General features: G+C 34.0%; 1 protein-coding gene across 2 annotated transcripts in view; it reads right to left on the reverse strand.

Annotated features, from left to right (window-relative positions):
• DMD (dystrophin) overlaps positions 1-25,239 on the reverse strand; it is a 1,921,557-nt gene that overhangs the window by 1,716,531 nt on the left and 179,787 nt on the right. For both annotated transcript variants that reach the window (XM_044670154.1, XM_044670155.1), the window contains exons 8-9: positions 16,284-16,472; positions 15,254-15,435 (exon numbers count right to left, since the gene is read on the reverse strand). In XM_044670154.1, the coding sequence (XP_044526089.1) occupies positions 15,254-15,435; positions 16,284-16,472 (371 nt within the window). The remainder of the gene's footprint in view (positions 1-15,253; positions 15,436-16,283; positions 16,473-25,239) is intronic.

Raw genomic sequence — 25,239 nt, forward strand, 5'->3', positions numbered from 1 at the left:
GAAGAGTCAGATATGACTGAAGTGACTGAACAACATCATCTTTACCCAAAAAAAATCTCAAACAGGGTCATGAAGAGTCAGACAAAACTGAAAATAAATGAACAAGGGGGCAGCTAGGTAGCTCAGTGGATTGAGAGCCAGGCCTAGAGACGGGAGGTCCTAGGTTCAAATCCGGCTTCAGACACTTCCCAGCTGTGTGACCCTGGGCAAGTCACTTGACCCCCATTGCCTACCCTTATCACTCTTCCATCTATAAGTCAATACACAGAAGTTAAGGGTTTAAAATAAAAAAAAATGAAAATGAAAATAAATGAACAATAACAACAAAAACTGCTTTGAGGTTCACAAAGTCCTTTTTATATATATATAATTTCACTGTATCCTATTATCCTATTAAGTGCTATTATTATCCCCATTTTGCAGATGAGGAAATTGATATAGGTAAGTTAATGACTTGTCTGGGGTCAAACAGTTAGTTTTAAATTTAGGTCTTCCTGACTCCAAGTCCAATATTCTATCCATTAAGCCACTCAACTGTCTAGAGGAGAAACAACATGTAAATTTTGTACCAGATAAAAGCTGAAGGGAAAAAAGTAAAGGTATATTTCAGCTGTGAGAATCAGAGGAGGTTATCATCTAAACTTAAAAGGACAGAGAGTTTTCAACAAGTGGAAAAAGGAGCATGTTTGAAAGGCAGGATATTGTGAACAAATTCAAGGAGACAAGAAACATCAGAAAACACAGAATAGTCTGGTTGCCTGGATTGTAAAGTAAATACAGGGACAGAGTGAAATAAGGCTGGAATTAGTATTGTGGAAATCCCCTGAATATGGAGTGAGAGAACCAGAGGATGAAGCCTGTTTTTTTTTCTCATTTCTCATTTACCTGACTCTTTCCTCATTCCCAGCATGTAGCATAGTGCCCCGAACTTCATAGGTACTTAATAAATGGCTGATTGATATGTAAAATGAAGACTATAGAATAGATGACTTTTAAGGTCCTTTGCAGATATAACTCTATGGTCTTATGATCCTATAAAGGTAGATTAAACCAAGAGCTATGGAATTTATATTTTAATCACAAATAGTATTAGACATCCTTGCCCTCCGGATTATAAGAACGTGGGGAATTTGGGGACATTGTTCTATTCAAGGGCACCCAGATTCTAGGGGGACAGCAGGTAGATGGTGTGTATTGAGGAAACATTAGTCTAAAACATATCTATATAAAGATGCACATACACATTCAATGTTTATTGGGTACTGTTAAAAAAATATTAAACTAGTGACTCAGAATATATTGATGTCATATATTCTTGGCTCAACAGATATATACATATATATATAATATAAGGGGACGAGACAGGGTCTAAGTAAATTAATACAAATATTGGAATATATTAACTCTAGAAATATCATAAAGTTACAACAGAATAGTCTTATTGATTGTCCTTGCCCTCATGGAACTTACGAGGTTACTATGACATAATACAATCAAGAGTCAATATATAACAATAATTATATCTAAATTATATAGCCCATTGTGCATGTGTGCTTTTTAAATTAAATTAAATTTTTATTTTTATAATTAATTTAATAATAATATAATATACAATAAATTTAATTTAAAAAATTAAAAATCCTTACCTTCTATTATAGAATTAATACTGTGTATTGGTTCCAAGGCAGAAGCATGGTAAGGCTAGGCAATGGGGCGTTAAGTGACTTGCCCAGGGTCACACAGCTAGGAAGTACCCGAGGCCAGATTTGGATCTCCCCTCTCTAGGACTGGCTCTCAATCCACTGAGCCACCCAGCTGCCCCCTAGCCTGTTGTGTTTTATAAAATGCTTTCTAAAAATTAATCTCATTTGATCTTTACATCAAACCAGTGTTATGTTATAATTATTCTCAATTTACCAATGAAGAAACTGACACTCAGAGATACCAATGAAGAAACTGACACTCAAATGACTTGCCCATGATCACACATAACTATGAAGTATTTATACAATTTGAACCTATATCTTCCTGATCTTAAGTATCTTGTGATAATTTCTATAGATAGTCTAATATAAAATCCTAAACTGCATTGACCCTCCTGACAAACTAGAGTGAGAAAACTTACCACATACCAAGAACACATTGTCAGAATACTGTAGTTCAGAAAGTATTTAACTGATGCTGGTACAAAAGGGCAAAGCTGACATTCTGAGATGATATCTATTTCCATAGCAACTTGCAATATTAATAAATATGCCATGGTATTAAAATTTTATTATAGGTCAAAGAAGAAGACAGACTGCGGAAGTACAATCAGAAATATCAGAATTGCTTTTTGTAAAATGTCATTTTCTGTCATATCTGCTTTTGTGTTAAATTACTAGAGCTTTTTAATCTGTAATTTTTTAAGAAGAAGCAAGACATTTTCATCATTTCATCCATTTAATTCTTTCTCTCTCCTTTTATTTTTTACCATGTTAAGCTAAGTTGATCCATTTTCTAATTTTTCTGATTCCAGTTCATAAACATTAGCCTAAGTTCAGGTCTAATATTCAAAACTAACATAAATGTGAGACAGGAGAATTTTCCACTTCTATATCAGAAAACAGTGAATGTGAAATCAATTCATTTATGCCTGTTGTACTTTTTTTACTGAATAACACAAATAAAGAAGTGTTATTAAAGAAAAACCACAAATACAAAAATGAATTCAAATGTAGTTACAAATGATATATGGAAATATATCTATTTTGCTCTGCATGCCGAAAGCCAAAACATACAAAAATATGTACTTATAGAAACATACAAATTTGAGAGTGAAGTTTTTGGTGAAATATGAAAATCATTTAATAGAGTAAAAAAAGAAACAATTTTAAGAATCTTCCTATAAAGGATATTTCACATAATACTATTGCCTGGTCTGGAAGTCATATTAAAAGAGGACCTACAGAACTGAAAACCCTTTGGGCACTCACAGGCTTGGTGACTGACTATACATCATGGGCCAACTCAGCCAAGTACAGATCGTTCACTGGTTTGTATTTAAGGGTCCTGAATTTTTTCAGCCACAGCAACTCACAAATACTATCTACTAAATCATAGAAGAGCTACTATCTGTGTTGGTACAGGGGACAGATTACCCATATACATAATTAAGGAACTGAAGTGTAAGAAAGCTTTTGCATAATCACTTTAACAGAAGTTTTGAAGTCTATAGGTACTTCATTATTTGAGAAGCCTAGACCATCCTCTCTTCACTCCCAGATTCATTCATTTTCCTGAATTCTTTACATCCTCACTAGCAGTCTTGATCCCCTCCAATTTCCCCATTTTCTTTTCCAGCTCCCCTTTATGTATTATCTTCTCCCATTAGAATGTAATTCTAATAACTCAAGGATAGGAATGGTCTCATTTCCCTGTATTTGTATTCCTAAACTGTCAGATTATCCACAAACATTTATTAAGCATCTACTATGCACCAGGAACAGTGCTAATTGCTTAGAATACAAAGAAAGGTAAGATATAGTCCCTGTTCTCAAGGAGCTCAAAGACTAAATGAGAGAGAAAACATGCAAACAGTTATGTACAAACAAGGTATATGCAGAAACAATTGGAAATAACAGATTTACAGATTTAATCAACATAATTAAGAGGGTGAGGCAGGGAATTCAGGAGAGTTGAGAAGGCACAGCCTTCTAGGTATAGGAGATGGCCAGGTAGAATACCCATCATTGGGAGAAGGAATGTGATATACAAAGAAAAGCAAAAATGCCAGTGCTACTGGATTTCAGATTAGCTGGTAAGAGTTAGAGGGAATAGATAAAGCATGAATTGACTAAAGAATGAGGTACAGTGAGGTGAGAAGGGCTTTGAGCACCAAATAGAATTTTATATTTGATCTTAGAAGAGATACTGAGTCGAGAGAGAGAGAGAGAGAGAGAAGAGAGAGAAAGAGAGAGAGAGAGAGAGAGAGAGAGAGAGAGAGAGAGAGAGAGAGAGAGAGAGAGAGAGAGAGAGATATGGTATGGTCAGGGCTGTGCTTTAGGAAAATCATTTTGAAAGCAAAGTGAAGAATGGCCATGAGTGGGGAGAGACCTGTGACTGGGAAACCAACCAGTAAACTTTTGCTATAGAACCAATGAGAGGTGTTTGGTGGCAGAGGAGAAAAAATGGGCTTGTGAGTGAGATTTTATGAAAGAAAAATAAATAAGCCATGGAAGCAGGTAAAATAATGGATATTTAGAGAGAGTGATTAGTTACTGATGCCTAGATTGCAAACACAGATGCCTAGGAAGATGGTTATATTCTCCACAATAAATAGGGAAGTTTGGTAAGGGAGAGGATTTGTAGGGAAAGATAATGAGGTTCACTTTAGGCATGATCGGTTCAACGTGTCTAAGAGTCATCCAGCTTGATATGCTGAGAGGCATATCTCGGAGATATGAGACTGGCGATTAGAAGAGAGATTAGGTTTAGAGAAGTCGATAAAAGCTTAACATATATATTTATCAATCAGTCTATCTACCTATCATCTAGGTGGTACAGAATAAAGTGATTTGGAACTATATACATACACATGAAAATAAAATAGGTTTTAATACCATCTCCAAGAAATGGAACTGTTCAGAAGATCCATCCTGGTGCTATCTCTGACTGTGATATCAGACCCATCTTTCAACCACTTTAAACTGAGCTTTCTCAAATAGAAAAAAAAAATAGAATTGATGATATGATCTGTAAATTTCCTTCCATACTTGATTTTATGATTTATTTTCATAGCAGTATCCTTTTTCCAACTGTAAAATATAAAAAAAAAACTTTTTAACTTCCATACTTTCTGTTTACTTGCATCCATTAATGGAATCACTCCCTTTCTCAGGTTCTAAATCTATGAATTATTGATTTCTCCAATTCTCTTCAGAGTCCAGTCAATTCTATATCCATTCTATCCTCCTCTCTCATTTCTATTCCCATTACTACCACACCAGTTCAGGCCTTCACTAGTTCTTATTTGCACTTTTACAACAGTCATTTTGAGCTTTCCACTTCCAGTATCTTACTTACCCAAATTATTTCATATGTAGAAACTAAAATTCATTTTATTCTACACATAAGGATTCTTTGCCTGGTTTTGGTGAACTTTTTCAAGGAAATATTTTTATAATTTTATTTCAATATAATTTGTTTTCTTTATATTACTATGTATTTTATTTTATGCTTTTAAAAACATTCTGAGAAAGTCTCCATAACACCAAAAAAAGTTTAAGAACTTCTGTTCTCTGATTAAGATTGCATCATTTTTTAAGTTAAAAGCTACATTATTCGTTGCCCATTTAATAATAATTTATTTCTAAATAAATTCCAGACTCCTTAGGAATACATATGACCATGATTTATAATTTAAATGAATGAATGCATGAACAAGTATTTATTAAATATCTACCACATGCCAAATACTGTGTTAGGTACCAGGGAGACACATGTCAAAGGAAACTGTCTTAGAACTCGAGAAGTTTACACTATTAATGAGGAAATCTAGCATATATAAAAAAGTCTTGGTCTGAGAAATCATAGGGTATTTGTTGTGATGATTATATTGATTTATTATTCATAGCACAAGATCTTGGGATTAGGGTGGTGCTACTGGTTGTGAGGGCAGCAGCAAGGCAATTAGCTTGAATTGGTTAATTGGATGGAGTGTGATGCATGGTATCAAGCAAACTATAAAATTTGGTGAATTTTCACTTACCATCCAGTAGGACCACTCAACCCCAGGGTAGAGTCTCAAAAGTGAAAGCTGTGAGTACTCATAGGTAAGGGGAAAATGGTCATTGGAGGTTCCCAATTAATCCATTTGATTCCCATTAATCTGTTTGAGAGCTGGGACTGTGACTTACTTTCTTGAAAGTAGAGTTACAATGGATAGAGCTCTGGACTTGGAATCAGGAAGACCTGGGTTCAAATCCAACCTCAGGCATTTAGTCCCTATGTAACTCTGTACAGGGCATTTAACCTTACAGTATTGGTTTCCTTATGTGGAGGTTAGACTTAATGGTGTTAAGAGCCTTTCATGTCTAAAACTTTATTTCTGTGTTCATATATTCCAATAGCACCTAGCATAATAAATATCTTATAATTTTTTATCTTTGTTGATTGAACACCTAATTCAAGTACAGATGGTCCATAGAATACTTATTATTTAGCACATAACTTTTGATTCCTTCTTCATAATACTAAGCCATGTCAAGGTCTATCCAAAACTTGGATAAATGTACAACCACTTAAAGAATTCCACCTTAATAAGTCATAGTATAGAAGTGCTGTATCTTGATGTTTATTCATCATTTTTTTATATTTGTTTTGCTCAACTGATCACAATGCCAATTTTAATTTCATTTGCTCTTTTGCTAAACCCAGAATTCCTTCTGTTCCATGGAAAATAGCTGTTCCTTTAACATTTTTCCACCTTTACATTTTGAAATATTTTAATAAAAATTTTATGTATTTCTGATTTCCTTCATAAGGCTAACAAAAGAGATATTCTGCCCAATACAATATTTATTATGTTAATTTCTGGGACCATTCATCAGCATGAAAAATCATTATCCTCTTGGACCAAGGTGTCCAGTTCTCTTTTGTAGCAAAGATCATTTGGAAACAACACAGCAATTTGAGTGTAAATTTTTATAGCATAAGCAGTCTTGATGGGTTTCTGGGAACAAGTGGGAAGTAATTAAAATGTGTGATCATCCTTTGCTGAAGAAGGAACACGTACATTAGGGAGGATAATACTAAACCATGTTTCTGGAGAATTTGTCTTAGTGAAAAATATGTAGATAAGATATGAGATCTTTGTAGATATTTAAGCTTCTATTTGTTTCCTATTTGAATTTTTCCAATTCAATAATATTTATATTTCCCCTTTTCTATATTTAAATCTACTTATTTAATAAAAACTCATAACATCTATGTATATAGCTCTATAGATACCCATTCACAACACTTGTTCTTTTACCATCTTGCTTTCATTTTTGTGTCACCCTGAGAAAGGGTTTCGTTTTCCCCCTTCGTGTCCTAACTATAATTATCAGAGAAGTTGATGGAACTTGCTGTGCATATCTTTATGAATCCTTGTAGAAATGTCAGTAAATCTCTTTTGCTCTCTGCAGGTTGCATTTTTCAATCAAATTAATTAGTTTATTCATAGAGAAGAAAATCTTCTGTTGTCCTAGTGCCAGTTATCTTCTCATCCTTTCACAGCTGGACTTTTTTGCCAAGGGTTTTTCCATATTATGATACAAGCATAACTTCCCTTATCCTCTTCTGAATGTATTAAACTCAGATTTCAAAATGTAATTTAAAATTTTTACTTTATTTCAGTTATGACATTTCTTAGCAGCATAATAAATGGTTTTCAAATGTTTTCAAATAAATCTTTGATGCTCTCCTAAATACTTGAAATTATCAGATATTTGTGTGGTACTACTAGGCCAGTCTATAAATGGAGTTATCATTTTAATTCATTTGAGGAACAGCAGGTTTTATTGAATTATTTATCCATATCTATAAAGTTATCATATTGAGGAGGGAAATAATAATGTAGAGAAAAAAACAGAATAGAGTGGGTTGAAGAGAAAAGGAAACATTTTACCAGGAGATGAAGTAAAGGTAAACATTTAAGTATGAAAAACTAAAAGATTTTTCATTTAAGTATGGAAGTATCACATTTAAATATGAAGTCTACATATTTAAGTATGAAAAGTAAGCTTTTAAGTATGAAAAACCAAAAGGTGCATACAGGTCAGTATATTTTTCTGTCTTGTCTGGCTCTTCATGACCACATTTGGGGTTTTCTTGATAAAGAAACTGGAGTAATTTGTGATTTCCTTCTCCAGCTTCCTATAGATGAGGAAAATGGGACAAACAGGGTTAAGAGCCTTGGCTAGGGTCACACAACTATTAAGTTTCTGAGGCAAAATTTGAACTCAGGAAGAGTGAACCACCTAGCCTTCCATACCAATTTTGTACAGTAGAAAAGAAAGGTATTTATGAACTTATTTTTCATTGCCTCCCGCCCAAGTACCTCTTTCAAATTCATATATATTACGTTTATTACATTTCCCTTATGCATCAGCCTACTATATGAAGAAGGAAATAAGGTTAGTCTGCCATGATTGATTTTTTTTAAACCCTTACCTTCTATCTTAGAATCAGTACTTATAGTGGTTCCAAGGCAGAAAAGTGGTAAGGACCTGGCAATGGTGGTTATATGATTTGTCCAGTATCAGAACAGCTAGGAAGTACTCTAAGGCCAAATTTGAACCCAGTACCTACCATCTCTAGGTCTGGCTCTCAATCTACTGCATCATCTAGCTGTCCATACATAACTAATTTTTAATGAAACTATTGTGACTTAATATAATCACTGTATCCCTTTCCAAGTATTCACAAAACTTTCTTTGAATCATGCACCTTGAAGTCTCCTTTCACCAATGCTGATCACAAGATCTCTACATTTTAACAACTGAACCTCATGAGCAGCCATGCTTAAAAAAATAAATAAATAAAAATAAAAATCCATCACCCATTGCTCAGGGCTCTATTGATGAGATTATCTTAAGATCAAATCTCCTGGTTCTTTAATGACAAATGCTTGACTTCTAATCAATCCCAGAGCTTATGTGGCATTGGCATAGTCTTTGACTTCTCAGGCCTATTTCCATGCTGCTTTGAGGTATTAGAGCATGACAAATTGTATTACCAGGTAAATGATATTATTTCACTGATTTGGTGGATGATTAGGACATTTAGAACTACTTTGGATACTTCTGTCTTTTTTCCTATTCATAAAATCTAAAGACCCATGACTAGCATTAGAGATTTTCTAAGAAATGTGATAGGTGTAAGAAAGGAGGTAAAGCAAAAATGACAAATTAATAACTGGATCTTTTCCATTATATAAACTAGACACAATCATTCAGAGAGATAAAAAAAATCAATCACAACTAAATATATTGTTTGATCTTCACTGTTCTATCTGAAAAGATTTGTAACTTAGAACATAAAAGTAAATAAAAATGAATTTGCTCTTCAGATACATCAGAAAACTAAAAGGCAAGAAGAGATATTTGGAACAATTTAGACCTAAACCTAAGTTTATAGATAAGAGCTTAGTTTTTCCAAGTTGCTGTGGCCAAAAGTTCCATCACCTGATGGCTAAGCTTCTGGTGATGAAACTAAAGTCGCTCAGTTGGTCTTAAGATGGAAAACATAAAGTACTTTTCTGGGCCTTTACTAAAGGTCTTTTCAGCTTGAAAAGACTTTCCATACTTTGTATTTCACAAGCACAACCTCAAAAAACCAAGCTCCCCTCTTTGCCAAGGGGAGGCATTAGGAGAAGAATCTGATGAGGCCAGAGTAGCATCAGGAGTCCAGATTTCCTGCTCATTGTCCATTTTTTCCCCCTCAAACTATACTTCCTCTTCCTTTCATATTGAGGAAAACAGAAACAGACAGTCAACAGAACAATGGTGGTCAATAAAGTGATGAATATTTATAAAAACCAAGGGTTCAGGTATCAGAAGTAAGGAAAGGTGTTAACAAGAATATCTGTCATACTGAGAAGTAACTAGTAAAGAGAAACACTCACTAACAGAGTTAGGCTAGAAGAAAGCTTGGATGTCTTGAGAGGAAGTTAAAATAAATGTTATATAGTGCAATATTTAGCACACTATTTCCCTCTTGTTCATTCAAAGTCATTACTTTTATGATTAGTAGTCTGTTTATTTCTGTTTAACTATGGGTAAATATTTGCCCTTTAAAACAAACTTTTTTATTTAAAAAATTGGGGATTTTGTTCTTGTTGTTCCTGGACTGAGTCTCAATTATCTACACCTGGAGTCTGTATAACCTATATAACAACTAGGCCTATATTACTGTTCATCCATCCATTCATTCATTTTGTTTCTATTTTAGTAAACACTCCCTGAATGTCTACTCTATGCAAGGCAATGTGGAGAATAAAAAAAATGATTTTTGATCAGTGCTTTAGTAAATTTACAATATCAGGAGTAAAAAGAGAAAAGGATAGTAGGAGAGAAATTATTTGAAAGTATGGATCTAGTGGAAGAATCCTGAATGAGGCAAAATATTACATTGGAAGGACAAAGTTCTCAAGATTTGCTTAGTTAAAAAAAAAGAAGATAAAAGAAAGGAGACAGAAGCACAATCTTCCTCCATCCTAGTATTCCCCTCATTTTGCTGATGAGGAAATGGAGGCAAACAGAGGTTCAGTGACTTGCTCTGGGTTCCATAGCTGGTGAAGTCCTGAGGTATTTGAGCTCACTTGAGCTCAAGTCTTCCTATTTCCACACGGATACTTTTAGATACATGTCCTTCAAACTCAAATCAAGCAATATTTAATTTATCATTTCCTCCACCAAACTACCTATTTCTTCTAATTTCTCTATTTATGTTAAATGCCAGGGCAAACCTTTGTCTCTGAGAAGCGTGCTTTCACCCCTGCCAAATCTAAACACATCATCCTTTCACATCAAAGTTCTTAAAAAGTATACTGTAATCTACTGACACTATTTTTTTAATAATATACTCTTCAAGTTCCAGCAACCTGAAATCACACTACAAAATACACACAACTGCTTTCATTTTCATCAGTAAATCAAATCCAGTTACCCAATTTCTCATCCTCTTTGATGTTTTCACAGATTTCAACTTTTAATTATTACTAGGTTTCTTTCTTAAGACTTTTCTTAAGTCCTTTTCTCTATATCTTCTGTTTATGCTTTTTCCCATATTAAGTTGTTCCTAAATATTAAATTAAAAATAAAGATATCAAGATCTAATTTTATTTGAGCTATAAAGGAAAAACTAGGATTATTTCTTCATAATAATAAAAAATATTCTCTTGTGATGGTTGTCCTAGTTTTTAAAAACGTTACCAAAGACAAAAGAACAGATGTCAGTCTCAAGGAACTGTTCAACATGTGAAGAGTTGGATTATGAAACAGATGAGATAAGAGCACAAGTGTCTATTCAATAGCAGTCAAGAGAGAGTGCTAGATGAAGAGTGATCAGATGTATGGTGAGTAATATGAATAACAAAGTCTGCCAAAGAAAGGGGTTTGGGTGAAAGCAAATTTTTTAAAGCACAAGGCTATGAAGCAGCCTACAAGTGACAAAATCAGGCACATTAGTCCATAAAGGAGAAAACTAGCTGGAATAAGCAGATGCTCAGGTCTTTCTTCATCTGATGTGAAAATAACCAAGTTTGTGGTGGGAAGGGGGGATTTGGAGATGGCAGAGAGTAGAGAAGGCAAGAGAAGTCATTGTCAGACTGCAGCATCATTGCCTAGTTAGGAATACAGTACATATAACTAAGGGTCACAGAAACTTGTTGATTTGCATTGTCTCTTGCTTTACAGCATCATAAAATAGGAATTTTAAGGATTACAGTATAAGGTGTGTGAGATCTGACATCTGATCCTTTTGATGACTTATTTCACTTTTCCATCAATTAGAGAATCAACAAGGATTTATTAAGCATTTATTAGTTGCCAGGAACTGTGTTTTGTAGATATCAAGAACACGATGAATATATAGCCAGTTGCTAATTATAATAAGGGAAATTAATAGTAATGTTGAAGAAGAAAAGAAAAAGAAGAGAAAGTGGGAGGAAGAGAAGAAAGAAGAGTGGGAAGAGTAAGAAGAAAAATAAACAAGAACAAGAAAGATGACACATATAGATATAACCAAGCTTTCTTGTTCTTATTTCCCATTCTTCCTTTTCTTCCTCTTCTCTCAGCTTCTTTTCCTCCTCCTCCTCCTCCTTCTCCTTCTCTTCTTCTTCCTCCATCTCCTTCTCTTCCTTCTTTTCTTTTCTTCACCATTAATCTTACTTCTACATTTAACAACTGTCTATATATTCATAGAGACCTTGATATGTGCAAAGCACAATTCCTGACACCTAGTAAAATAAATATTTAATAAACTTGCTGGCTGACTGAAAACAAGAAGTAAAATATTCAAAAGGTACATGTGCCAGAAGCCTAAAAACCTTGGAAAGGGCCTTTTTAAAAGACTCTTTAAATTCATATTTTGTGTTGCTTTAAAGCATCAGAGACAATGCAAATTGACCGGTTTCCCCATGACCTTTAATTGAAAGTGCTGCATTCCTGATGGGGCCATGATTTTGAAATCTAACACTGACTTTTTCTGCCTTGATTACTTACTTCTCACCCCCACCCACAACTGCCCCTTCTTCCACACTCCCCCAACTGAGTATACACACACATAAATATGTTCACATATATAGACATACATATATATGCATGTTATATATGTGCATATATACATACATGCATGTATTTATATGTATATGTGATGTAGTAACATATATGACGTTATATGTTAGTATATATAATATTTTAGCATTTTGAGGTTCTGCAAAGTCCTATACCTCATAGGAGTCTCATAGCCCAGTTATGTTTAGCAGGTATTACAATTCCCATTTTAGACATGAGGAAAGGGAGTGTTTGACATATTGAGTGAAGAGAAGACACCCACGGATGCCCACCTAATAGGGACCAGAGAGAAGGGCATGAGCCCAGGTACCTCTTCCTCTTAATTCCAGCATCTCATTTGCTCCATGATTCCAGTGATATTGCCATTGTTTTGCTAAAAGGCATTACTTTGTGTTTCAGCCAATGATACAGAAAATATAATCTGCTACAAGCTGCTTCTCACCAGGTTATTTTTCCATTTTGTTAGAAAGTGTCTTAGTCAAAGTAATGCCAGCCAAGTGACATACACTGAATTTTCTATAATTATAATAATGTTTAAAGAAAAAGAAAACAAATCTTTTTTATTGTTGTTAAAACAACTTGACAAAAGGGAGTTATTAATCTCAAAAATTCCGTCATGGGTAAGTTAAAAATTGGAGAACAATTCTTCATCAATTGGTGCAGTAAGATCCAAAGAAAAAATGGGCATTGGAAGGAAAATAAGCAGAATATTACCTTTAAGATAAAGTGAATGTTGCTTATGGGAAGACTGAGAGAGAAGTTTTGGAACGGTCTCTGTTAAGTAGTGTAACTAATTGATTAGGGAGGAGTAGAATGATTGATTACCTAGTTGCCATGAAGGCTCAGTTCAGATGAGATAACATACATCTCTAGTGGACTCCACATGGTTTCATGGATTTCTTCTAGCTCTGTGCTTCAGCAGTATGTAAGTGGGAGTGAAGGGGGTAGATCATTGGAATTAGAGTAATCCATGTTGGAAACTGAAAAGACATGAGTGGTGATAGGGCAAATGTTTTGGGAATACGGAATAATACAGACTTGAGCTGTTTCACCAAGGGTTTGAGACAAGCAAAGGAAGGGAAGTGAATTAGAGAGCCTAGGAAAGTATATCAACTGGGACAGAAGAAAGGGGGTGTCATGAATGGAAATAATGAAAAATACCCAGAAAAGCACAGGGAAAGATGGAACGTTAAAGGTTAATTAGAAAAAAAGGAATTTTGAACATGAAAGTGGAAAATTAAGGGGTGATGACAAGATCAGGGGAATGACCATTTTTGGTGTGTAGCTGAGGCAGAGAGAAAGAGCTGGTCATGAAAATGGAGCAGACTGAGAAATTAGGGTATTTGAGGGAACACTAATATGTACATTGACATCTTCTTGTATGAAGGTTGGATTAGAAGGGGAAGAAAGATTGATTACAAACCAAGTCATGAATTGATTGAGGAAAGGAAGGAAAATGTCCTAAGGATTGAAAGGCAATGGCAGGGGCTGTTGAGTGGCTTAGTGGATTGAGAGCCAGAACTAGAGATGGGAGATGCTGGGTTCAAATCTGGTCTCAGATATTTCCTAGCTATGTAATTCTGGGCAAGTCATTTAACCTCCATTGTCTAGCCCTTACCACTCTTCTCTCTTGGAATCAAAACACAATATTAATTTTAAGATGGAAGGTAAGGGTTTAAAAGGGAAAAAAAGGTGATGGCCATCAGGATCTGGTTGGAAGTGGATGAGTGATAGTGTTAGAAGGAGACTCTAGAAGAATTAGAATCTTTAAATCAGGGGTATTAGAGAGTGAGTAGGTCAAGGATGGGTCACAGAAGCAATGTCATAAGGAGAAGGTTTTAATGAGTTCAAGAAAATGGAAGGAGTAAAAAATAGAGAAGTTTATGCTTCAGATAATTCTTAGTTTTTTTCAAAGATGTTCAGGTCTCACCTAGAGGTAGTTAGATAGCACAGTGAATACAGCCCTGGGATTAAAGTTAAGGAGACCTGACTTCAGATATTTGTTAGCTATTGACAAGCCAATTAACCTGTTTCCCTCAGTTTCTCAGCTATAAAATGAGGATAATAATATCTATATTACAGGATTGTTGTGAAGACCAAATGAAACAATATTTGTAACACACTTAGTTCAGTGATAGGCATACAATAGGTACCATATATAGTGCTTATATGCTAATGACATCAGTAGAGGGTTACTGGTGTCCCTGTACATAAAGGAGAGTTCCTATAACGTTTAATCAAAAATCCTGGACTTATTGAAGCAATCTACAGAAATATGTGCTTAATATATTTTAAATCATAGTTAACATTTCATCTCTTTTCAGTTAAACTTAAGTATAGGTTGCTTAGGTAGATTACACATGCTGACACAAAATGGTACAAATCAAAGCAAAATCTCCTAAATTAGTGTCTTTTTCATTTTCTTTGTAAGAATCAGGCATATTTCAGGAATAATTCGCAAAAGCTATTTCTGACTAATTCAATATATTTTTAGAAATCCAAAAAGATTTCTAAAGGATTTTGTCCTTACATCTATAAACAAATGAATATTTCAATTTCTTGAATTCAAGGGTAATTTCTTAAGAAAAGCAAATCTCAATTTCCTTGTCAAGTGTATTGAAATAATACATGCATAAATTTCCCTTCATAATGCCTCACTCAATTTTTTCTATGTTTTAACTTGTTTTTTAAAGAAATAATCTGTTCAAATCTGTGACCTATGTTTAATGTTACCTTCTAAAACACAAAATGGCATGTAACTATCAATTCCAGCTTTTTACTTCAATTTCAGTGAATATTCCAAAGTTGGTATTATATCTGAGACTGCAAAGGTAAGAGAGTATCCTGTAGACATTCCACATCTGTACCAGAACCCCAGAAACACCACCCTAAAATGACTCCCCCCCCTTTTTTTTTTGCTCTTTGTGACTTACTTGCTTTGTTTTTCCATGCTGGCTACCCTGAGGCATTCCCATCGAGAATTGAGGAGATTCATTTGTTCTTGGACTTCATTTTCTTCATCTTCTGAGAGTTTCCCAACTCTGATCAATTGGCTTCCCAATTGTAGAACATTGCCAACTCGTCCCTGATGAGCTGTTAATTCCATCATATAACCCTGCCACAAAAATAGGCTATCAATGTTAACCAATATCTTTAGCACAATATAGATTTTTTTGTTTTGCTTTGTTTTTTACATTTTTAGGCCTTAAATTTTCCAATGATTCTTAACAATTTATCAAAATTTTCTTTTATAAACTGTTTAATGAAAGTCTTAATTTAGTTTTGAGTTACCTTAAGAATTTAAAATTAAGAATGTATTTGTCATTTTAAAACATATGACATCTTTCAATATCAAAACTAAATCAACACTACTAAAATGTATTGAAAGTCAAGGACAGACAATGCTATTAATAATATGTATCACAAAATAATAATATATAATAAATAATATAATCATTAATAGTTAATACCATTAAAGCATCATGAATTTGGAGATAGAAAGGATCTTATAAATTCTCTAGTCTAACCTCTCCATGATTCAGATAATAAAAATTTATCCCAGAGAAGGGAAATGACTTAGTGATTTGCTGCTAAAATTGGCATAAATATTTTTTTAAACTCTTACCTTCCATCTTAGAATACATACTGTATATTAAATAGTTCTAAGCAGAAGAGTGGTAAGGGCTAGGCAATGATGGGTTAGGTCACTCCAGGATCACACAGCTAGGAAATGTGTCTGAGGTCAGATTTGAACCCAAGACCTCCCATCTCTAGGCCTGGCTCTCAATCCACTGTGCTACCCAGCTGCCCCCAGACACAAGTATTAAGAAGCAGGGCTGGAATTCCTATCCAGAAATTATATCTCCAAATCTAGATAATTTATGTCCTTAGATATAGATTGCTGAAGTTCAAAAGGGTGATGGGTATATTATTCTTAAGATAATTTTTAAAAATGCTTTTTACCTCATGTGTATGAAACTGTTCCTTCACTTCTTCTACATCTTTTGAAATTTCACCTTGTGCTTGCAATGCATCTTCAGCCGAGAGAAGCCATGACAATACTTCTTCTAAAGCTGTTTGGTAGCTGTCCAGGTTTACTTCAGTCTCCATCAACGAAGCGCCCAAAGATTTGTCATCAGGAACTTCCAAATGCTGCACAATAAAATAAATTGGGTGTTGTACAATTAGTGTCTTTTCAGACTGTTCCAGTACATTAAACGATAAATAGAATGAAATATTTAAAATGCAAGGAAGTCCATTTGCATTACACAGACATGATTTACAGACACACATAATTGAAAAAGCTACAATTTAACAGCTTAAGTAAAAGGCATTCTCAGAAATCAGTTGAAATCTTGATAAATTCAACAAATCCACTAAATGTATCCTATATTACTGAAAAAGAAGAGTTTGAGACTATGACATAGATTTCTAAGATCACTTAGCATATCACAGAACATAGATGGAATTGAACAAAATAGATAACTCTTTTATAGTCAAAAGGGCACAAAAGAAGAGTGTAAAGCCTGTGGACATGATAGAGAAGGTAAACCAGGACAGATAGGAGTTAACAATGGAAAATCAAGACAGAGGAGGGGTGGTCTGGAGGGCAGAGGAAGTAAAATAAGAGATGGCAGAATACTGAAAATGCAAAATCTGTACTTAGCTTTGCCTTTATGTTTTGAAACTTCAATTTGACATTTCAGACATGCATTTTTAAAACTTGGTCCTTATCCCCCGCTTCTACTGTTCCCAGGCTAGCAGCATGATTACAGTGCTTGATTCTATAAAATTCTACTATTTTGCAGTTTTTGTATCATAACACTTCTAGAATATTGTCAATGTATTTATTATGACATAAAAATACCTATCTATTTTTCAACCAGATGTTGCCTTTTTTTTGTCATTGTAGAAGTGTCAAGAACATTCAATATTGATAGATAAGATCTACATTAAAATAACATGGGGAATCTTTAAACAATACTATTTTAGGCAGGACTTTTCAGAGGGATGTTTAGGACTTGTACATTCCTAGGAATCTTGGAGCCCCTAACAAAAAATAACTACAACTTCTCTACAGCACTGAGTCTTCAAACATTGCAATGTATATAGTAGAAAGTGGGCAAAACTGGATATAAATGGCATTCTAAAAAGGGAGGAAGAAGACAGAAACAAAGATCTTGGAAGCCATATGTGAAAAGGAGAGACAGTCCTACAGAAGATAGTGACATCAGAGGAAGTTTCAAAGACCATCTAGTTTAATTTGTACTTCAATAGGAATCACTTCTATAGCATTTCCAAGAAGTGCTCTACTTGAGACTCTCTAGTGAAAGAACTCAAAACCTTTTTGGTCAATTTTGAAACCACTAATTGTTAGAATATTCCCCCTTACACTGAAATTAAATCTGTTCAACCATTGCTCCAGAATGAGTAGAAGCCCTATTCCACATTGGAGGTTCTCAAAATTCCTGAAGGCAGCTATCATGTTCTCTATGAAATATTTCTTTTCCAAACAAAATAGCTATAGTTTCTTCATTTGATTCTCATATGACATGACCCTGAGGTATCCTATGATGCTGTTAATCTCCTTTGGGTGTGCTTCAACTTTCCATATCTTCTTTTTTAGACACCTATTTAAAATTTATTTTATTATACCTCTACTATATAGTTTTCCCCTTCTTTTCCCAGTCCTGCCAATAATAAAGTATTATTTCTTTTTTAATTTTATTTTTCCTAATTACATATAGACATAATTTTTATAATAATTTTCTGCAATTTTTTTGCATTTTACAATCCTTTTCTCTCCTTCCCTCTTTCTACTCCACTCTCCCCGAGAGAGCAAGTGAGATGATATAGATTATATATGTGCTATCATACAATACATATTTCCATGTTTATCATGTCATGACAGGCACATATTCCATTATAAGGAAAAAATGGATAAAGAAAATAAAGTGAAAAACATATTGTTTTAATCTGTATCAATGCATTTTAAAAAGTTTCATTCATAACAAAATGCAGCACTACAAACATGAGTTGACCAGGAAGATTATTACCACTCCTGTCCTGGGAAATGTGCTTCTCTGGATGCATTAGTTTCTGGTTGCTATATAATTGTAGAATTCACTTATATTTTTCATGTGAATTGTTGTCTAATCATGGTAGGCAGTTTATGAAGTTGGTTTTTTTAAACCAAAGTGTAGTATTTTATATTTCTACCTTTCAAATTTCATCTGATTTGATTCAAATCTTCACTCAAGCATTTTTAGATCCTGATTTTGTAATGCAGTGTCATATATTAAGGTGCCTCAATGTCCGGAAGTCCATTGCTAGCCACGTAATCATAATATAAATCAGTATTTAGAAAAAAGAATTAAAGTGGAGAAAGAGTAAAGCCTGATCAGTATTCACCTAAGGTTTACTTTATTGCGGTCTTGTTTTTGTTGTTTTTTTTTTCCCCTTGCTTTTCTCTTTCCCTTTTGCTTTAATGAGAGACCAAAGGATCTTTGGAGTTTCTAGTCCAAAATAATATAATCATATGAAATAAAAGACTGGAATTTCAAAATACACATTAAATACCTGTAGGTTCTACTTAGCTGGCTGGTAGTTTTTTGTTTCAAAATAAGTGAGTTTCTGGAAGCTGCAATGTGAGTCAAACCCTCTGGCAGACACCAATGATCATTTCTATGTGCTCTTGTTCTTTTTCAGTCATTTGTCATGTGTGATTGTTAACCCATTTGTGTTTCTCTTAGCAAAGATAGTAGAATTATTTGACATTTCCTTCTCCAATTCATTTTACAGATGATGAAACTGATGCAGAGTTATGTGCCTTGCCCAGGATCATAAAGCTAGCAAGTGTCTGAGGTTGGATTTGAACTCAAATCTTCCAGACAGACACTCTATCCACTGCACCACTTACCTGCCATTTCCATATACCCCATTGGAATTGTATATCTGGCAGAGATTATACAGACAAATCCTTAATGACTTCTCCACAGACATCTTTTCAAGTTAACCACCCCATTAACAACTTTTTTGCATCTTATCTCTCATCCAGTTTCAAATACATCTAATAGCACTATCATTTAATTCTTATCTCTCCACCTTATCTACAGTCAGAGGATGAGCATATCCTCCTATACTCCTATTAGAATAAAAAGCTCTTAGAAATTTGTAACAAAACATAGACCTTTATTTAGAGGCTTAATAACAGCCTTTACTGCATGCCTACTTTGAAAATTATTATTCAAATAATCTTCCTCAATGATAAAATACAAATTGCATTACCATTACAATATGATGAATTGTAGCAAGCAGCCATATCTACTGCACAATACAAATTAAAAACCAAAGTCTTTATATAACCTATTTCTGTTTATACATACTTGAAATTCACTAAAGAAGAAGCTGGGAGACAGCACAGAAGACAAAAACCTTAAACCAAGGACATTATTTCTGCTAACTATAAATTCTGTATCCAAATGGCTTTGAATGAAGTTATGCACATAATAAAACCTTTTCAATGAGAGCTTTAAAAAAAGATGATTTCAAACAATGAATAAACTGGGGCAACTTTCTTTAAATAATTTAATTAATCATTATTGATAGTCATAAATTTAACTCTACCTAAGTATGATCACCTTCAAAAACATTTCTCCTTCCTCTCCTTTTTTTTTCTTTTTCTCTTTCTCCCTCCCTCATCTTACTCTTTAAAAAACCTGGAAAAAAAGGAACTCACTACTAAAAAGTTCAATAGCTCAATAAATGCAAATTTTCAGCATAGATTTTAAGGGGAAAAACCCACATATTTGGAATGCTTACATTTAACAAAATATGGAAATAGAAACAGAAGGATAGTGTTACTTTTTCAAGAATGGCAGCGAAAAAAAAAAGTACTTATTGCTTTACAATTTCTGAGTGCAACTGAGCATACGAACATCTTGGGCATACATTGGAATCAATGAAGACAACTGTCTGGGTAAACTCATTCTCCATTTATATCACATGAATTTTTTCTCCATTAAAAAAAGCTACCAGAATCAAAGAAATGGAAATTTTGTGAGTTCTCTTTTTCAGGATAATATTGTACATTTTCTACAAATTAAGTATATTTCCCTCCTTTCTTCACAAAATAAGTTTTGTTTGTTTTGAGCAGAGATTTCATGCCCAATAGACAGAGCATGCTAGAGTTGGTGTTAGGAAAATTTGGGTTCAGATCTCAACTTTGACACTGTCTGGTCATGATGTCAAACAAATCACTTATTCTTTCTGTGCTTTGGGTAATTTATTAAGTTATAGGTTTACCAAAAAAAGATAAATAGTATTATCCAGCTTACTCAATAGCTAGTTGAAAAATTCAGAATCATGCAGGAACTAAAGCAAAGTAGAATTGAAATCCATTTACTTATTGATTTTTAAACAATATATGTTCCTAGCAACTTTATGTAGTTTAATTTAGTCTAAATGTCTTAGATTTAAATTTTGCATCAATGATATCAATATCCAAGCTCCCTGAAAGCAAGAGTGTTATCATAGTCACATAATCAGAAAGCCATTAAATCACAGAATTTTAGTTTTCAAAGGTGACACAAAAGCCCAAGTCTTACTCAAAAGTAATCCACATTATACCATCTGTAAGAAGTGGTTATCGAACCTTTGCATCAGCAACCAAGCAGCACCTAAGGCACTTTTTTTCCAATTGCTTCATATTTTTTGTTAGGGAGTTTCTCCTGACATTAGGTATAAATTTTCTTACTTTCAGCCTCTACTCACTGTCATTGTTTCTACCCTCTGGGGCTAATCAGAACAAATCTAGTTGATCTTGCAAAGCACACTTTTTCAAATACTAAAGATAGCTATCTTATCCCTTATTTGCCCTGTGCTTCTCTCCTACCCCCACAAAATCTTCAACAAATTTTATGTCCTTCATTCTTTCAATTGATTTTCATTTGGCATGAGTTTATTGATTTTCACCATCTTGGTTAACATTCAGAATATTAATGTTTCTTACTTTGTTGGGGGTACTCAGAACTGAACACAAAACTCCATATGTTATCTGACTTGAGTGGAGTATGGAAAGGGTATTATCCTTTGGAAACAATGTCTATTTGTTCTTTGTCAAGGCCAACCCCCTTACATATATCCTATATATGATTCCCTCTCATCTTATCCAGCAAATTAACCATATTATCATGCCCAATCTCTCCTTATCAAATTGACATCTTTTTGCCACTGACAAAAATACCTGTCTCTTCTAACTTTAAGAAAAATAGCTCACTTGATCTTATCATCCTCAATAATTATTGTCCTACATGTCTCTTCCTTTTCATTACTAAACTCATCCAGAAAGCTATCTTCATAAATAAATATTCATAAATATTCATCTGGAAGAACAAGAGACCAGAAATATCAAGAAAATTAATGAAAAAATATTAAGGAAGGAGGCCTGACCATATCATATCTCAAACTATGCCAAAAAGCAGTAATCATTAAAACAATCTGATACTGGTTAAGAAGTAGAGTGGTGGATCAATAGAATAGATTAGGAAATCAACATATTGTCATTAATGTCCATAGCAACTTAGTGTTCAATAAACTCAAAAATCCAAGCTATGGGGGAAAGAATTAACTATTTAACAAAAAACTTCTGGGAAAACTGGAAAGCAATTATGGCACACGCTAGGCAAGGATGAACATCTCACACCATACAAAATAAAGTCAAAATGGATACTTGATCTAGAAATAAAGGGTGACACCATAAACAAATTGGGAAACATGGAAAAGTTTATCTGTCAGACTTATGGATAATAAAAGAATTTATGACAAATAAGATATAGAGAACACTATGAAAAATGAAATGAATAATGTTGATCATATTAAATTTAAAAGGCTTTGTACAAATGAAACTGATGAAATAAAGACTCAAAGAGAAATAAATTTTGGTGATTGTAGCAAGTGTCCCTAACAAAAGCTTCATTTCTCAAATAGAGAATTGAGTTAAATTTATAAGAATACAAAGCACTCCCCAATTGAAAAAATGGTCAAAGGATTTGAACAGGCAGTTCTTTGAGGAAGAGATTAACATTAACTATAATCATATGAAAAAATGTTCCAATCACTGTGGATTAGAAAACTCTGAGACATCCCTCACACTTATCAAATTGGCTAACAGGACCAAAAAGGAAAATGATAAATGTTGGAAGGGATGGGAGAAAACTGGGTCAGTAATATAGTGTTGATGGAATTGTGAACTGAAACAACCATTCTGAAAGGCAATATGTTTTTTTTTAATTTTTAAATTTTTACATGGTTATGTGATTTATGTTTTCTTCTTCCTCTCATCCCCACCTTCTGGATATATATATATATATATACACACACACACACACACACACACACACACACACACTTTAAGACCAAAACCCCATATAAACAAGTGATAAATCACATATTTTCTTTTGAATTTTTACTCCCACAGTTCTTTCTCTAGATGTGGATAGCATTCTTTCTCTTAAGTCCCACAGAATTGTCCTGGATCACTGCATGGCTATTAGTAGCAAAGTCAATTATATCTGATCATCCCACATTGTTAGTCTCTGTTCATAATGTTCTTCTTGTTCTGCTTATTTCACTGAGCATCAGCTCATATAGGTCTTTCCAGTTTTTATAAAAATCCACCAATTCATCATTCCTTATAGCAAAAAAGTATTCCATCACCATCATATACCATAATTTGTTTAGCCATTGCCCAATTAAGGGTCATCCCCTCATTTTCCAGTTTTTTGTTACCACAAAGAGCATAGCTATAAATATTTTTATATAAACAGTTCCCTGCCAGGATTTTTTTATCTTTTTGGATAAACCCAGTAGAAGTATTGCTGGATCAAACGGCATGCATTCTTTTAAAGACACTGGGCATGATTCCAAATTGTCTGTCATGAAAAATTCCTGGCTCTGAAATGCTCAGTTCTTAGTACTTGACTTGCCACCTGCATAGGAGCAAGTTCTGGTTTCTTTCCTTTTCTTTCTTCTATGAAGAGAACTTCCAAATGGGCTTTTTTTTCTTTTTGAAAATATAAATAATTAATATTTTGTAAACAAAAAAATAAAAGAAATCTTATTTGTGCTTAGAGCAAATTATTCTAGTAAGGCAGCTAGGGTAAAGTCTCAAGGATAGAGCAAGGCAGGTTTTTTCTCCATGTCTTAACTAATCCTAAAATATTTTCATTTTATTTCTTCATTTTTAATTGATTTCTCATGGTTGATCCTTTAAATATTATATTCAAATCCCAGCAAATAATATAATTTTGTGATTTTAAAAGTAAAAATAATTTGGAACAATCTTTTTTGAAATCTGATCTAAAATGATCTAAAAACTCATAATTTATTTTTCAGGAATGGATCTAATTAATTTCATCTTTTTATTTGTATTGTAATTCATTTTCATTTGATGTAATGAAGAAAGTACCAGAATGGTAGTCCAGAACTTTGGGTTCTAGTGTCTGATCTCTCCTTCCTGTATGGTCTTAGACAAGATTTCTAGACTTCAATTTTCTTATTTATCTATAAAGTTTTAGAGGATTGCTAAGGTTTCCTCTCATTATAATTTGAGCTATATCCTAAAGAAAGAGAGGGATTCAAAGAGGTGGGATTGAGAAGAGAATGCATTCTATGGTTGGCAGATAGTCAATGAAAAGGCACCAAGAGATGGGATGAGTGACTCACATGAACTAAAGGATTGAAGGTCAATTTTGCTTGAACACAGAGCATAGGATGGAGGTCATAGACAATGAATTTGGAAAGATAAGGTAGGTCAGGTTATAAAGGAAAGAGGAGCAAGCAAGGGGAAAAGAATCAGAAATGTTTTGATGCTCAAAGAAACTGCTAGTCATCTGTCTACCTATCTAGTTTCCCTCCACCTGCCACATCCAGGAAAAACAAACAGGTGATCTATAGCCTGGCTATAACAAAATCTTTCTCTTAATTTTCTTCCTTATCTCCCAGTGTCCAATTTCTACCAGCGCTGTTCTTTAATAGCTTACAACAATGTGCCTCTCTTCTAGGAATGTATGGAAGGTTCAGGGAGGACTAGTATCCTTGGTTTGAGCCTTGCCAGCCTCTTTTCAGGGCTGTTCATTCACCTTCAGTATCCAATTGCCACCCAGCTCCCATCTGTGGATCCAAGAAGCTGTAGCATGCACAGCAGTCATTCCCTGGTAGACCATGTTGGTAGGTGGACTAAACCATATTGAGGATAACTCACAGATTTAAAATATATCATTGAATTAGGTGGGGTGTCTACTAGAGGCATCAGTAAACTTCTCTTGATGGAAGGGGTAGATGAGGACAATTTGTTCCAATAGCCATAAAGACAGTGGTAGCCAGCACTAGGAAGCTATTGGGGCTTGGTTAGACATTGAGAAAGTCAAGGTCATCATCTGCATCCTGAGCTATCACCAGACATTTTGACTTTTGTCTTGCCCCTGGATTTTGAGGCCTGGAAGAGTAAGGCTGACAGTTTGTACAACTCTGCCTTACTTAAATCCAATTTATGCATGAGTCAAAAGACATCACCAGGGACATTATTTTGGTCTTCTTCGTGTATGAAGGACAATAACCCACCACTTCTCTTCTAAGCATTACCATCTTTGATTTCTTTCTTCCATGAACTTTCTCTGAGTTTCTTTTCAGGCCATATATTTCTCTAAATAAAGGAGTCATTTTCATGCAAATAATCCAAAGGAATAGGAAAAAATGGTCATAGATTTTAATTATTCTTGTAAAAAAAATTGGTTGTAAAGTATCTTTTTGTTTTTGGTTTTTGGTGAGATGTCACATCACGATGCAGGTTTTAATAGTTTAAAGATCTTGCTAATTTTTGTTAACACAAAAGTACAGAATTCTAATATATTTTAGAAAT

Source organism: Gracilinanus agilis, chromosome 3, assembly GCF_016433145.1.
Source record: "Gracilinanus agilis isolate LMUSP501 chromosome 3, AgileGrace, whole genome shotgun sequence".
NCBI lineage: Eukaryota > Metazoa > Chordata > Mammalia > Didelphimorphia > Didelphidae > Gracilinanus > Gracilinanus agilis.